The 16,769-nt window shown below is 35.3% G+C and overlaps 2 protein-coding genes and 1 long non-coding RNA gene across 5 annotated transcripts in view; 1 reads left to right on the top strand and 2 right to left on the bottom strand.

Annotated features, from left to right (window-relative positions):
* Window positions 1-16,769, bottom strand: part of LOC121246481 — a 24,766-nt gene extending 7,997 nt beyond the window's left edge. Inside the window, exons 1-2 of one of the 2 annotated variants that reach the window (XR_005937114.1) lie at window positions 16,759-16,769; window positions 1,911-1,921 (exon numbers count right to left, since the gene is read on the bottom strand). This is a non-coding gene — a long non-coding RNA (uncharacterized LOC121246481). Of the gene's footprint in view, window positions 1-1,910; window positions 1,922-9,836; window positions 9,850-16,758 lie in introns of those variants that run through there. The other variant, XR_005937115.1, reaches the window with a different exon arrangement.
* LOC121246424 lies at window positions 1,563-4,760 on the top strand. 2 transcript variants are annotated; one of them, XR_005937110.1, is made up of 2 exons: window positions 1,563-3,368; window positions 4,261-4,760. XR_005937110.1 is itself a non-coding variant. In XM_041144580.1 (2 exons), the coding sequence occupies exons 1-2, from the start codon at window positions 2,938-2,940 to the stop codon at window positions 4,376-4,378; spliced, it is 549 nt and encodes a 182-aa protein (XP_041000514.1). In that variant the 5' UTR covers window positions 1,571-2,937; the 3' UTR covers window positions 4,379-4,760. The 2 variants fall into 2 exon arrangements, 1 of the variants encoding a protein (XP_041000514.1); XM_041144580.1 differs by having other exon boundaries at window positions 1,571-3,368.
* On the bottom strand, window positions 5,016-8,532 carry LOC121246429 (glycosylinositol phosphorylceramide mannosyl transferase 1-like). The gene is made up of 5 exons (XM_041144590.1): window positions 8,001-8,532; window positions 6,434-6,830; window positions 5,741-5,904; window positions 5,545-5,615; window positions 5,016-5,342 (listed from the first exon to the last, which is right to left on the bottom strand). The coding sequence occupies exons 1-5, from the start codon at window positions 8,195-8,197 to the stop codon at window positions 5,182-5,184; spliced, it is 990 nt and encodes a 329-aa protein (XP_041000524.1). The 5' UTR covers window positions 8,198-8,532; the 3' UTR covers window positions 5,016-5,181.

Below are 16,769 nucleotides of genomic sequence, written 5' to 3'. Positions count from 1 at the left end.
TGATGGGAAAAAAACAATAATAATTCGCCATCCACCATGGCACCCAAAAAACGAGGATTAAGACCAATCATGCGATGGTTGTTTGTATTTGATCTTGAAGATATTCTTCTCCCACTCTGTTATTGGATGACTTCTTGTAAACAAGGAAGGAACAATCCTTGTTGTTGTTATTTGAAAGTGTGATATACGAAATCGAAATTAAAATGGGCATGGCCGCTTATCCAAATTGCCAATTGGATATATATGGAAAATTGGAAATGCCAGGGATTAAAAAATCAAGTCATTACTATCTGGTGAATAGGGGGAGGAACTAGCTTCGGAAGCTGGCAATGCAATGTTGGTGGCCCAAATCATATTTGCATTGAGAAAGTCTACTTTACCTCCTCAACTTGATATCTATTGACAGCTAGTCAAAATTTATTTATTTATTTTTTATTTTTTACTTAGTGATTAAAAAAATAATTTTAAGTATATTGATATATTTTTTTTATTTTTTAAATATATTTAAATATGTTAAAAAAATATGAAAAAAAAAAAAAAATTTACGCTGGGCGGTATGCCCAGCGGTGCCATTTGCATTTACGTTGTTGTGGGGCGTGGCACCCCGTAGTCTCGTCCCTGTTGGTGGAATATGTTGAGATAGTCTTTTCTAACCAACTCTTATCCTTTTTTTTTTTTTTTTTTTAGAAGATAACAGTATTTCAAATTTTATTAATCTCTTATTTATAGTAAAAGAAAATTGTGATTACAACCCGCCGTGAATATAAATAAACTAAAAAGCCAAAATCGAGGCATAAAAAAAACTAAAAACATCCGAGACCAAACCAAGTACCTATAAAGTAGAGAGTAGAGCACAAAATTCAAGACCAAACCAACTCTTATCCTTTATATTCCATTAGTCTTCTCAATTTAAGTTCTTGTTCATATTGGCCATTATTTTAGTTTAAATCAGACGAATAATGTACTTCACTTGTACATTAATGCTTATAAGAAGCTATTTCGTGCCCCAATTAGACAAGAGTTTTGTTATTCATCGTCTCTGCATATTATATGTCATATTTTTTTATTTGATTTTATTATTTTTAAATTAATTAAATTTTTTTACTTATCATCTATATACCATATATTTAATAAAAAAAAAAAATGATGTTTGATGTTTAGAGATGATAAATAAAATTTATTGTTAGACTAGAACCTCCAACTTTGGGCTTTCCCAAGACCATTGCCAACCAGCCCAACTTGGCTATGAAATTAGGCCTCCGCTGAGAAGAAAAATCTAAAAAGCCTACTTTGACTAGAAGTAGATCCGTTAAAAAGGCCGAAAAAAGTTTCCACACGTCGAGACCGAGCGTGATGTCTGATCTACAAAAAGGCCGTTCACATGTCTCTGACCGTGAACCTTAAAATTCGTATCGACGGACGGCCACGTGTTGGCCACAGACCCCTTCACTTGGCATGTTCCGTCACCGACCAATCAATCACTACGAAGCTCGAGAAAGTGCCCGACACCTCTCTTTTTTCTACGCATCTTATTCATACAATGATACAACGGGGCTGAGATATATTTGATTTTCCATAACGAAAGATTCTCTCTGGAAATGAAGGCAGAGCCAAAATCCCAGCATCGTCATCCTTTCTGAGCTATGAATCTTTCATATTCTGATCCGTAATATCTGTTGATCAGCTTTGAGTTATATAGCTTATATACGTTTTCTGGTTTCCTGATTTTAGTTGTTTTTCTGTGTGTATTACAAAGGCGAGGAGGTGGAGGGAAATATCAGGCGATGGGATCGTGACACTCTTGACTAAATGGATGGCCTTACCTTTATCTGTTTCAGAATACACATATATGGAAAAGCTTTTTTTCCCTCTTCTTTTACACAGCCTTGTTCGTGCTCTGACTTATCAACCCCTATTCCTTCTCTTCCTTCCTTAATAACAGCACCTCTCTCTCTCTCTGATATACTCGTGGGTTCTCTGTTACTTCTTGATCAGCGAATTCAGTGCTCGGATATGGGATTGAGGATTGGTCCAAATCCAATTGGGTGGCTGCCTTTTCAGTTTACATCCCCTTTTCTACTTTGTTATGCCCCAAACTCAGCCGAAAAAGAAAACATTTACCCTTCCATGTTGAAAACATGTGGGGGAAGCAATACATTCCTGGCTTACCGATTGTCTTACCAACCCGCTCGTTCCCAGTCACGTTATTGTAGAGAAAATGGCGTAAGGCAAGCTTGTGGGGCGAATTTTGATGAACTCTCCGATGAAGAAACGATGAAACAGATGCTAAATCTTATAGATTATGACGATGAAATTGACAAGAAAACTGCTTGCACAGTATCGGAAACCTCGGGAAAAACTAGGCACATAGAAGGTGAAGATAACGTCAAGTTATGGCACGTTGCAGCTTTGAAGCTTAATTCTTTGGAGCCTTCTTTGCTGGGTATCCAGCCTGAGCCACCACAGTGGCCCGAGAGAGATGAGGCTCTTCGCATTAGCATTCAAAGGAGAGTGAACAGAATGGAAATCCCCATATCGCTTCGCATAATCAAGAGGAAGCAGCAATGGGAGGAGAGTTTGAAAGAAGCGGGGGACTCCACTTACTGTTCTATGATGAGGGCCTTCTCATCAATGGTATTTATAATCAGAGAGCTTCAGAGCTGCGCGTTACAAATGAGGGGAAGTCTCTATTCTGAAGATTTGCGTGGGATTGTTGAGAAGGTACAGAAAGAACTGAATGCGTCATTTGTTTGGGTCTTCCAACAAGTTCTTTCGCGGACTCCGACTCTTATGGTTTACGTGATGATTCTTTTGGCTAATTTCACGGCATGTTCTATGGCCGATAACTTAGGGTCTTCCATGAGCTTAAGTCCTTGATCTCATGGAACTATCACAGAGACTGAGAACAAGGATCGACCTCAGTTTAAGCTCGGTCCTATGGAAATTAGGCCAGGTACTGCTGCTGCTGGTCGCAGCGTCAGATTAAACCCTGTTGTTGATGACACTGAGGGTGGGGACAAGGACTTAAGAAGATCGTATCTGTATATGAATGTTGTTCCTGTTGAGATATCTGAGATTTCATTGCTTAGAAATAGGGAGTTGATCACAGAGGAGGAGGTAAATTTGTGGAATTCAGTGGTGGAAGAAGCTTCTAGAATGCAGGCAGAGATGAGCGGGGAGGCTCTTGATCATAAAACGAAGCAACATTTAGTGTCTCCGATGACTGTGGAGCTGGAACCAGATGATTATGAGGATTACTTTAGGACAGATCTCTTTTACCAGTTGGGGTTATCCCGGGAGCCAAATAATACTCTTCTGCTGTCAAACTATGCACAATTCCTCCACCTCGTCTCTCATGACAATGACAGGTGATTGCTAATTAGCTCTTCTAGTCTAGTTAGTGGTGTTATTTTGTTTGCATATTGGAAGTGGAGAGAGTTTAAAACCAAACGAAATTGGTGAAAGAGACAAAGACTAGCAAACTGAATCGACATGTAAAAAGAATCCTTATTGCTTGCAAATTTGGGGTTCGAATGGGACATATCAGATGGGTTACTCTTGATATAGTCATTCCATTCTTACTTACACGGATCAGCTTGAAAAAAAGGTTCTTCTAGTTGGTAGAGTGAAGATGATATCCATTAAGAGAGGTATCGCTTTTTGAGTTGAAACTTCTATGTGATTGTGGGAACGGTCAATTGCATTGGACAGAGATACAGTGTATGTCATGTTCTTTGGTTGTATTTTAGGCTTTGGGATGAGGAGTGGCTCCCTTATAACTGGATGTCACGCATTTCTGAGTAGTGTGGGGAATTTGTCCCTTCTGCATGCAGTGCTGTGAAGCCATGAAATGCTACTAGGCCGGGAATGCGCTAGCCATGTCCGAAGACTACTTACATTTGGGACTCCAAAGTTTAGTTCTTGACTCAAAAAAGCTAAACCATGGCCCGTAGATGTAGACAACACTAGAGAACCAGAACCATAGCCTAGTTCAACTAGTTCATAGCAACCAAGTAGCACACACTTTATGTTGAGTAACTCAATAATCGAATGGCCTGTCAAACAGCTAGGAATTGTACGATTCAATTTTACTGTATTTGACTTGAGTGCATGGTGTTAGCATATGGTATCAATATCGTGAAGTTCAAGTCTTACAATTAAGCGGGAGACGAGTAAAAACGTACTTATATTGGGTTGTGATTTTACTGGAGTGAAGATGCTGCTAAGTTTGTTTTCTTTCATATTTCCATGGGCTTGCAGGGCAGAAGAGTGCTTTAATCGCGTATTGCTGGTAGATCCTATGGATGCTGAAGGACTGTGTCGATATGCAGACTTTTCTGTGGATGGCAAGAAGGGACCTGTGGGGAGCAGAAGATAAGTACGAGCAAGCAATGGCAGCTGAGCCAGGCAACCCTTATTATGCATCCAAGTATTCTAATTTCCTTTGGAGCACTGGTGGTGAAGATACTTACTTCCCACTCAATACATTTTACGATGGCTACAACAAAATTTTGTGATCGAGTAGAGGCAGTGTCAATGGCAGAACGCCATTAGAATCTCATTATGCTATCCATATATTTTAGTTTATTATTCCTTAATTTCTCAGTGCTGCCACGAAGTTTGGAATATACAATGCGTATGTGAGGCATGTATATACCCAAAGGCTGTGGAGCAGAGAGATATTCTCAAGCCTTTTTGTTTCCATGAATTCGGACCCTTTGATGACAGAAATAACTTGCAGCGAATCCAATTTCAAAGTATGTTGCAAAGATGCCTTGTTTTCTATGAGTAGTTTGCCTGAGAGTTATCAAGAGAGAAAGTCACTTAGTAATGGTAAGAAGAATCGGTTATTAACATGATGATGATGTTATTGAGAGAAAATTTACCAGTTTAAGCTTCTGAAGAAGTTGATAGTGACTCTGACATGAAGAGAGAGCATTGGAGTGATTAATGTTTGCCTGGTTTTATCAAGATAGTGAAATCGAAATGGCATTGACAAAGATTAATATAAGTGGTTATCTCAAATGGCAACTGCCATTGTGTTACAAAATCAGAATACAAGAAATCAATCCAATGGATATGTTAACTTCTATCTCCCACATAGTAAATGAAATTTTCAATATTTTACAACTCAGGAAAAAAAGTGGAAGTCAGCAATTGAAAGGAAGGACGATTGCCGCGTCACCAAAACCAGACGTTTTGGCTATCAACAGCCTTTACAGTAGTAGGTATTAGAGGCATTCGCCCGAACTCTGCAACAAATCTATTGACACATTGGGTTCTTCTTTCACTATGACCTCCCATGCTACTGATTCCAGTTGAACCAATCTCATAAATATTACCTACAGCGAGACAATGACTGATTTGAAATAATTGCTAAAGGAAGTAACACGAAAACTAGTAACAAAATACCGTGAATAAGCAGAAAAGGATAATCTTTCCAACAATAAGTTGCATCATTCTTTGGGAATAACTGACTTGTAATTCTCAGTTTCCACTAGCACCACAATCAAGAAACAGATAATGCAGTGCTGCCACATTTACCTTTCACCCATATAGGGGGAGCCCCAGAGGCATTCGCAACAAGAAAAGACATCGCGATATCCTCACAGTTCCTGCAAAATCGATCTCACAATTTAGTGATATAAGCTTGTATGACATATTTCAAAGGATGAATACACTGTCAACAAAAGCAGGGGAGAAGAATATTGAGCAATGCATTAAATAGATGGAGAAGAACCTGTTCTTGGTAACATATTCTCTAACTGATGCCGACATTTCATTTGTGTACAGACTGAAATACTTTTTGTGGAAGAAGGCTGCTTTTGAGAGGACCATACTATACGTACCTGTCCACCAAACTGACCACCATCCACCATATATGTAGTAATCATTGTTGCCTTTCTGCAAAGAGATGGACTTGTTAAAATGGCAAGTGTTAACGGATCAATCTTGCTCATCCTTTGAGGTAATGCCAGCAGAAAATAGATGGTAGACACTTGCATCATAAACTATACATAACCACAGTAACAGTTCATGGAAAGGTTGATTCTGCAGATTAATCCGTAAGTTAAATTCTTGACAACTTGTCAAATTTGTTTTACTCGTAATTCAGTGTGCTATAAGAGAACATGTGCTTTACCACATTTGGTAGGGCAGAAACTTGAACGGTGACAAATAGGAGAAGTATTCTGCCTATATTCTTCAACAGTATAGATAAGAAATGACTGAGAGATGGGGCTGAAACTGAGAGGGATCAAATCAGGCATATTTATACTATGTCATTTCATTTTTCTTTAATGGAATATGAAACTAGAATAAGAACAAAGGCAAGAGTTTAGATGATTAACGAGGTTCGGTGTAAGAAAATTATCTGAAATAAGGGGTTTAAAGCAATTAATTAAATATATATATATATAAGAGGAAGGCATACCGATCGATCGACCCAATGGATACGTGGCACAAATCCAACCATTGTATCAGGTGCACTTCTCCATACATTGAATGCAAATTCCACGGATGAGCAAGAAAATATCACATCATCATCAATTGAAAAAACAGCATCTGTCCTTAAATCCTTAATCTCTTTGAATCTATTATTCAAACTGTCTTCCTTGTTGATATCAAATTTCAATTCAACTTGTCGCTCATGTCCAGAGTTGGACTGTACAATGTGGTTCAGAAATTTCTTAAGAGGATCTGATGGAGGATTGGGCTCACTCCAGACAATGTGTATAGACTCAAGTCCAGGACATGATGAATAGTGAGAAATGGACTGCTTCAAAAGATCATATCTTTTCCATGTGTTCATTACGATAGCATATCCTTTCCTATAACACAAAATATACATCCAGAATGATTATATAAGAACTCGTAATTCCCTTCAAGGGATGATAAAATGGTCAACAATTTCGATAAAAAAAAAAACAAATATGGGGTGTTGAGTCCACCTATTAATATATTTTCCCTCCCAACACTTGTTAACTTTGTGTCAAAAAAAAACTTTGTGACCATGCATCATGCTCAAATCTCGCCCTTTTCTTACACTCTTGAGTCATAACATAAAGTGTCCTCTAAATAATTTGTGTGAAGTGTGTGAACTCTGAAGTCTCTCTACCTCAACTCGATGCTTCTTTGAGTAATATGAAGCTAAGCATTTTAAGAGCTCTAAAAACATTAATTAAATACATGTGAGGTTAATAAAGTGTATGTTCACACTAGGAATATCTACTCTTTTTCCCCACTTTCCAGAATCAGCATCTTTGAAAATATTCTACAATTTGAAAATAAAATGCATCAAATAATTTTCATTTTATCTTTTATTCATCCTACCCACTCCATGACACCAACTGCTTTAAAGCAGAACAAGAAACTTTTTTTTATGACAACAACACGACTACTTTAAAACAACCTAAAAACAATGACAAAGTTGGAACTATCAAGAGGAAGAAGACAAACCCGAAACGGAGAAAAATAGAGGGCAATGAAGATCGTGAAGAGTGAAACTGTGTTATATTATTCTGAACCCTATGATAAAGATGCATACATACAACAACTATATATACGAGAAACTAACAACCGATTCTTCTTCTAGTTGAGCTGTACAGTCATGTACGGTAACTAACTTAACTCCAAGTCCAAGCTAAATAACTCCAAAAGAAGTCAAGAAAAAAAAATAGTTATTTTCTCCAGGTAATAAATGATGAAGTAACTAAAGATTTGTCATTTCATTTTTGGGCGAGAAAGTTTTTAAAAAACTTGTTACTAAAACGGAATTATATCTGTTTACCGTAACTTAATAAACTATAATAATAGAAATGAAGCACAACTCTTAAACCAGGAAATGGTCAAGCTGAATTGTTTTCTAAGACATTCACTAAACATGGAAACAATCTAAATTTTATGGACGATACACTTAAATATAGCATATACCTACGCAGCAGATATATAATTAAAAGTAGCTAAATCAGATAGTATTTTCTGTATCTAACTGTACGAACCGGGGAATAGATAACCGTTCCAAAGCAACACTGCGATTGGTCCATCCCGTAAAACCCGAAGCACGACTCAGTAGCGCGATAACCGTGAAGGCGATACAGCAGCAGAGGATGAGCTTGATTTTGACCGATCCGGCAGTGCAGATCAGGAGTTGCCGAAGCCTCTGTACCGTGCGACGGCTCAAAAAGCTCCCTCTCATCACCTCGATCCCTCCGAGTCCGAGGCGGTTTCAGGCACTAGTCGAGTCAGCCTCCCTTTTCGCGGCCCTTCTAGAACAACAACAATTCATCCAAACGGTTCTTACTCCCGCCGGTGCGGTCCAGTTTTCAGAGAGAGAATTGTGGGAGTGGCGTAGGCCTAACAATTCATAGTGGAAAGAGTAAAAATGGATGGACGGCTATGATGATACAGTTGGTAGGTAATTGTTTACCGATGCCGCTGATATCACCAGCCAATGTCTCGTTCACGTCGAAACAACGGTCTAATCTCAAATTTTCTTAGCTGGTTTTCGCTGAATGGTGGGGATTGGGGGCCGACCCGTCTAGAATGTGGGACCCGTAGGCGTGGAAAATCATTACCCTTGTGGTATCCGCTATACATCACAGAGTCGGTTCTCACCGTTCGATGAGCTTCATGGGTCACGGTATTATTTGCCGTAGGATCACGCGTACTCCGGAACTGGACACACGCAGAGTGGTTCCGGAACACAAAAGATGTTAGAAATATTAGAATCCGTTTTTATAACTTCTTAATTTATTTCATCTTATTTAATTATTATAATTTTTTAAATTTTCATATAAAATAAAATAAAATTTAATTTTTTAAAATTTTTAAATAAAAATAATATTAAAAAAATATATTCTAATAATATTTTATTTCATTTATAATTTTTATCTCAACTTATCTCATCTTTAAAAACTCATTTACATTCAGAACTCGTATCATCTCATCATTATAACTTTATCAAATTTTCATATAAAATATAATAAACAATTCAAATTTTTCAAATCTCAAAATAATTTTTTTAAATTTTTACATAAAATATAATAAATAATTTAATTTTTATTTTATTATTCATAAATCATTTTAAACCATCTCTAAATTCAAATAACTTTAGTCTAAAATTCTAGTCCACAGAAGATTGCCTACCGAAAATTATGGCTTTGCCACCTGGTAAGTTTTTTTTTCTTAAAAGAAGAAAAAATTGGTCTGTCCCTCTCCACTCTCTCTCGACTCCCTCTCGCAAGTTCGCACCCCCTGGCCCGTTATTCCCTCTGGAATTCCAAGGATCTGTTGACTGTAGCTTTTCGCCCCTTACACTCCATGGAAAAAAGTGATTGTTGCTTGTCACACGCATTAGGACACTGCAGAGGTTAAGGGGAGTTTGGGGCTGTTCGTGGGCCAGGGACACGGAAGGCTTTAACTCGGACTGCATGCATGATCCGTGTATGGGCTTTTGGCCCAGTTCTCTATCTAACCATAATTGTTAAGCCTTAAACGGCTAGTAGTCTAGTAGTAGTTATTTTACCATTTCATCCTTATCGTTTGTTATCAACACTTTACTGCAGTTGGGTGAGGGTCTGAGACTCTGAAGGCCGTTAGTGGTAGCATTTTACTACAAGCAATTGGAGGCGTGTATGGGGACAACAGGAAACGAATCTTTTAACAAGAATACAATTCCTCTAAAATTCTCTCTACCTTCGTCTCTATCTTTCTCTCTGTATTTGCTGGAGGATTGTCACCCTCAAAGTGAGCAAAACCCTTTCAATCTTTGCATTCCCTGGTGTGTTACATTGCTGCCTTGGAGCTCTTTCCATTTCATATACACATTGCAGTACTTAGAAAAAAAAAATTTTAATATACATTGCAGTAAGAGAAAAGCAACACAGATGAGATCAATATATACAAATTAGCCCATTTTAATTGGTAAACCTAGAAAGTTAAGCATTTCCGAGCTAAGAAACGTATTGAACAATTAACCCATTTCCAAGCCATTCTACTCTGCTACTCTCGCCCCTTTCATCATTTTTCTTTTTTTGTCCATATAATTTAATAGCAAAATGAAATATAAAAAAAGATACACTAGAAACTTATATTTTGGTTTCTTTTGGGTTCATTTTGGTATTCCGAGAGGGTACATTTAAAAAAAAAAAAAAAAAAATTACACCAATGTAAAAACTTATTTCCCTCAAAATGTAAAATATATATATATATATAAACAAAATGTAAAAAACAAAAAGAAAATCGGAGGAAATAATACAGTCGGCTACTCACCGTTGCTGGAGGCTGGAGGGGAGCTGGAATGGACCTCTGCTGAGTGAGTTTGCTTTGCTTAAAGAACAAGTACCTACACGGTAAGAATGGTGCAGGGAGGGGGAGGGAGGGGGATTTGGGTTAGATGGAACGAAGGGTTAGACGGATTTTACTTTTTTGACTTTTGACTTTTTTTTTTTTTAAGTTTTGGATAATAAGTTGAAGTGAAAATTGAAAGTTGACTAAAATATTGTTAGAATATTATTTTTTAATATTATTATTATTATTTTATGATTTGAAAAAGTTGACTTATTTATTATATTTTATGTGAAAATTTATAAAAATTATAATGATAAAATGAGATGAGATGAGATAGGTCAACTGAGCCTTAATCTGTCTGGTGGCTTTTACCACATAATTATGTAGTGGAGTGATGCTAGGCTGCCGTCTAATAGTAACTGTTGGGCATGCTGCCAAGGTTTCATCTGTTTCTTTTTTTTTTTCAAGATTTTTTAATATCTTTAAATATTTTAAAATATAAAAAAAAAATCAATACACGAATAGTTATTTTCTTTAAAAATAAAAAAAATAAATACATGAGAGAGTAAAATGATAGGGCATATTAACATTATTTTTTTGTAGTGTGTTTTCGATATACAATTTATGTGGCCATAGAAGCGCTCTTATTCTAAACAGCCGATTTTATTTTTGATTTAATTTTTTCACCTCGCGTCTGATTTAAAACAAAAACCCACCCCTTCTGTGAAGCCATTTCTGCTAAACACTCAAGAAGCGGAAAAACCCACTCAATCTGGTCCCTGTGCGAATACCTCTCAATGCCAAAACCATAAGATTGAAAATGCATTTCCTAACAGTAACGATGATTTTTTCCAAGAATCAAAGACACAAACTGTATCTAGATGTTGAAACCCACCTCACATAAAGATATCAAGATCAATATGAGTTGAGGAGAAGTTGAACTGGCCTCACCAAATAGGTTTGTTAACAACGTGTTTCGTACATCGGGTACATGACTCATTTACCTACAATACAGAGAAGATGAGAGACTCTAGGTTGATTGGTAACTTCCAATGCCTAAGTTATAATTTTATTTATTGGGGAAAATTCTAGTAAACCAGAGAGCATAACTCCCGCATCCTAATCCGGCATTCGACTTTTATACGACTAGCAAATAGGGTAATATGTATCCAATGTCAGATGCCTTGATCACTGGTGGAGGATTTCACATTGACGTCTTTTATACGGCGTAGCCTCCCTGAGTCTTGCCTTAATGGTGGCCGGAGGGTGCTTCCATGTGCCCTATTAGTGACACGAGAATTTGTCATGATCTCCATCCATGTCCTATATCTGATCCTCAAATGCCCTATGGCTCTAGCACGACTTGCTTCTGCAAGGTTGTGTTAGGGTAGGGGCATCCCACTTTTCTACGTCAATCACTTTTCTAATAGTGTAACCGGTTCAGTTTGGGACATAATTCATAACAAATCCCGTATACTCCAGTTTTGAAATTTGAAAAATTGGTATCACACCGATTATACTTATAAACTGGTACTTTCGACTTTATCAATTCCAATCTGGTTCAGTTCGGTTTTTCTGATATATTATATATATATATAATATACGATATATAGTATAGCATATAATAATCTAGTGATATATTATAGTATATTATTATATATATTATAGGCTATAATGATATATTATATTCTATAAGATAGTGATAATATATAATTATTTATATATAGTAGATCACTAACAATATTAGTATTAGTGTGTGTGTGTATATATATATAATAGTATCATATAGTATCATATATAAATGCATTTGATTATGTATGTTAGCAATAATATATTAGTGTTTGACTTATATATTTGATTATATATATGTATGTGATAATATGCTTAGTTACGTATATATTTTTGATAACATAATAGTTAAATACATTTTTTACATGAGTGTACATGATCAAATGTGTAAAAATATATTTATTAAAAATAATATATATTATAATTTATTATGCTATAAAATATATTTATCCTTAATATATATATATATATAGTTTATATTAATAACTTTTGTACTCGGGCCCTGGGCTGCTTCTCCTTTACGCAACTCATAGGCTAGAGTATACTATTGAACATTAGGCCCCAAGGATAAACTTGGTTCGGCTCGGGAGGGACATAAATATTCCTCCTCGTTCGGCCCAGCTCGGTAGGAGATGCAAACATTCCTTTCAGGGAATTTCACCAAAAGAAAAGAGCTCCCTTCCCATAAAATAAAATAATAATAAAAAAAAAAATCTCTGCTAAGATGCATATATAATATATCAGAAATTCCAAAGAGATGTTTCCAAACATTCCAATCTGCTAACGTTAAAAGAGATGTTTCCAAAGAGTGGGTTTGCTTTAAAATGAGTGGGTTTACGTTTTGCTTTAAAAAAAAAACTCTGACAAGCATTAATTTAAGGTAGGTTTGGATGTTGAAGTGAATTGAGTTGAGTTAAGTTGTGATGATAAAATATTGTTAGAATATTATATTTTAATATTATTATTATTTTAAAATTTAAAAAAGTTAAATTGTTTATTATATTTTGTATTAAAATTTGAAAAAATTGTAATGATAAATTGAGATGAATTAAGGTGAATTTGGTAACCAAACGTATCCTTAGTGTGTAGTGTATAAGGCTGCAGTATAGCCGTTCTCGTATGTTAAAACCTCTGTGTGAATTAAAATGCTATTGTGTCTTCTTGTACCGATTTCGGAGTAGTCTTTTTCGAATTTTCTTGGTCCGATAAGTTGGAAATATCTTATTTATTTCATACACTTAAAAGCTGACTAGTTTGTGTTTTTTTCCTGTGTCCCAATCAGTGCAATCTAGAGCTAATTTAATATCTTATTTTATTATCAAGTCAATGTGTAAAATATATTATTCAATCACTTAAATAGTAAGATTTAAATTTAATATTTATCTTCTAAATTAAATGACATGTAAGTATTTTATTAGACATTCTCGATTTTTTCAAATTTAACAGAAGATATTTACACCAATAAATATTAAGGGTGCTATTCTCCCCGTAGGGGGCGGGGCAACACACCCCGTCCCGGGGATGCGGGGTGGGGGTACCCCACCCCGATGCATGGGGTGCAAGGCGGATTCTCAATCCGCCCCTCCTCTATCTATTTTACTTAGTTTAAAAATTATCTCTAAATGCAAAAGTAATTAAAAGTACATTTTTAAACTCAAATTATAAATTTAAATTTTGTAAATATGAGTATAATTTAAAAATTATGTAATTTTTAAATTTTCTTGTGTATATTTTATGTAAATTGTAATGTATTAACTTTTAAATTATGTAATTTTTAAATTTGTCAATGCATATTTTGTAAACAAGTTTAACAAATTGTAATATATATTTATATATACACAATTTATAAAATATAAATATATATTTATGTTAATATATAATATATATATATATATAAATGTAGGCGGGGGCAAGGAGAGGGAAATGCAAGCGGGATTGGGCCCTTCCTGCCACTTGCTCCCCTAGATGTTGGGTGGGGGGCCCGCCTCCGCATGGGCGGAGCGAGATTATCTGCCCTATCATGCGGAGGAGGGGCAATGGGGTGCAAGGTCCCGCTGCCCACTCCTAATAAATATTATCCCATTAAATATTTAAAAAAAAAATGCAAATTGTGACATCCGTAAGATAAATTATAATCAAGCAACTTTTGATGGGCACTAGCCCAAAATGGGCTTTCTTAGATTATAAGAGGTTATTAGCCCACAAGGCAACAAACAAAACCCGACTCCTGATCGAAGCATCACTCTTCATGTTCATTTCTTTGTTAATCTAGTTGGGCGCTTCCAATTGGACTCTAGTCTCTCTACACATTATCCATAACAAAAACATCAGCTCCAATAAGTTGGACAAACAAAAATTCGAGAAATTTCACAATTCTTGCGCAGAGGCCGCAACATGATCACCGACGAGTCAAATTCATAGGGCAGACAAATCCAACTCAATTTTCCTTTTGGGTGTGCTGTGTTCACGTACAGGTACAGCTGCATGCCTAAGTGTGACTTGACCATGTCAGGAAATCTGTGGCCCAAATTAAACAGGCGGTTTTGAATAGTAATTGAATAGATAGATAATTTTGAAATGAGAAGAGTTGTTTTAAATAGTAATTTAATTAAATATTATTATATATAATTTTTATTTTAAAATTTAAAAAATTAAATTATTTATTATATTTTATATAAAAATTTAATAAAATTATAATAATAAAATAAGATGAGATAAAAAAGTTTATATATCTAAACTTAGCCTTAATTGTGTTTTGTCATTATTTAAATTCTGTTTAAATAGTAAAATGATATAAAATGAGATAATTTTAGATAAAAATTAAAAATTAAATAAAATGTTATTAAAATATTAAATATTTAATAATATTATTATTTTATAATTTAAAAAAATTAAATTATTTATTATATTTTATATAAAAATTTAAAAAATTTATAATAATAAAATAAGATGAAATAAAAGGATTTTTATATTAAAACGTGAATTAATCAGATCGAGAACTTTCCCATCGTTTAAGTTTGGAATAGTTGTCGGTCGTGCTTATCTTATCCACATATTTATTATGATCAAAATTTTTTAATTAATTTAGTATTTCTATGCAATTAGGTACTGACACAGCGAAAGAAAAAAACATAATGGAGTACTATTAAATTTCCAATAAATTGAATAAAGTCATGATGCTAATTAATATATATATCAAAACTTGTAAGAAGAGGTATTAGGTTAAGCTACTCCACTTGACTTTTTCATTTCAATAATGATTGAGCCAAAATGACTAGACCTCTAGTATCTTTATGAGCCATCGGCTCCCTAGATGCCTAGTGTCTATGGTGGTTTCTTGGCTTCCAAGTTGAGACCAACATGATTTACGGACAATCTAACCTCCATGCTCTAGTTGCGTAGATAATAAAAACCTAGCTAGCTAGCTCTGTACAAGTTGTTGCGTTGTCTATGAACAACGTCAGAAGTAGGACGTGTTGCAATCTACTCAGATGTGATGCGAGTCTTGCTTGTAATTTTTTCTGGATGATACGACGATGATGATGATGATTATTACGATTATTCATTTCAAAATATGATATTCGATGATGATGGCATCCGTCATACACATTATTTTTTGTTATCAAGACAAGTTGTCACCTATTAATGAAATATATCAACCCACAACATATTAGTAATGGAGATTAGTATAATCATGTTACAATAACCCACTACTATTATCATCTAAACAAAACTACTGCCAGCATGATTAATTTGCACTATGAACAAATTATGATGATTAGCTAGCTAGCTCCTACCGAGGCTTCGTTTAATTCTTTAATTACTCTCAACTCATCATTATAATTTTTTTAAATTTTAATACAAAATATAATAAATAATTTAATTTTTTTAAATCCTAAAATAATAATAATATTAAAAAATAATATTCTAACAATATTTTATCATCTTAACTCAACTCAACTTATTTTAACATTCAAACACACTCTGAGACTACTCTCATGTAAACAAACGTACACAATATAATTAGAAGGCCAAGAATAATCACTAAAGGAAAACGATGATGAATCAATTATTCTGGGCCATGTTCAAATTATTTGGCACCATCTGACCTCTAATAATTGAAACTACATATTTGAGCAACCTTTAATCAACATGGGAACATAACACGTGCACCACGACCTCTTAAGCTTGTAAATCAATCATGAATGGTTATGATGAGGATTATTGTTAACGTTGTATTTCATAGGTCGGAATTCAAGCAACTCTCTCTCATTTCTCTAGACATCTCTTGTTGGCTCGCTATACGGATCAATAGGGGGAAAATTCTCCAACAATTTCCATCCATAAGGATGATCACCAAGAGAATAATTCATTTCTCATGATGACAGATTACAGTAAAATCAAAGTAAAAAGAGGATTATATTATGATCTAACGTTAATCAGATGGAGAAATCAAATATCTGCAATCTGCCCTTCTACTTCTAGCTACGCTGATGAGAGCACTGAGCGCACGTACTTAGTCCCGAGTGAACTATATCATAACTGATATTGGATTAGTTAAATTAAAGCTTACATCCCTCGCCTAGTTAGACTAGAGTACTATTGTCGCACGTCTTGTATTGGAGTCTTCGAGTCTTATGTACTGAACTAGTGGTGGATCATCAGGCAGTTTTCGTAAGCCACGTGTCCAGGAAAACAGCAGGAGCCAAACGTGATGCGATGGCAGCAGATATGCAAGTCACAACCAGGGACCCGATGCATGGCCCAGGAACAGACTTTGGACTAAAACTATCAAGGGGAAGCGAAATCCGCATTTTACTCGTTCATGCATTTTTAAGAAGATGGACGGTGGACTCATTCATATAACCTCACCACGTGTATGGACATGGTTGCGCCAACTTGGATAATTT

The sequence above is a fragment of the Juglans microcarpa x Juglans regia genome, chromosome 1S (genome assembly GCF_004785595.1).
Source record: "Juglans microcarpa x Juglans regia isolate MS1-56 chromosome 1S, Jm3101_v1.0, whole genome shotgun sequence".
In the NCBI taxonomy this organism is placed as follows: Eukaryota; Viridiplantae; Streptophyta; class Magnoliopsida; order Fagales; family Juglandaceae; genus Juglans; species Juglans microcarpa x Juglans regia.
The sequence above is the reverse complement of the archived record's forward strand: the minus strand, read 5'-3'. Positions and strand labels throughout refer to the sequence as shown.

Bases quoted from the DNA above. Each gene is read 5' to 3' on its own strand.
- LOC121246424 (XM_041144580.1), top strand. From the start codon at position 2,938: ATGGAAATTAGGCCAGGTACTGCTGCTGCTGGTCGCAGCGTCAGATTA. The intron at 3,369-4,260 runs GTGATTGCTAAT...ATGGGCTTGCAG, and splicing joins GTCTCTCATGACAATGACAG to GGCAGAAGAGTGCTTTAATC.
- LOC121246429 (XM_041144590.1), bottom strand. From the start codon at position 8,197: ATGAGAGGGAGCTTTTTGAGCCGTCGCACGGTACAGAGGCTTCGGCAA. The intron at 6,831-8,000 runs GTTCGTACAGTT...TTTGTGTTATAG, and splicing joins GAACGGTTATCTATTCCCCG to GAAAGGATATGCTATCGTAA. The intron at 5,616-5,740 runs GTTCTTCTCCAT...TCGATTTTGCAG, and splicing joins GAATATGTTACCAAGAACAG to GAACTGTGAGGATATCGCGA.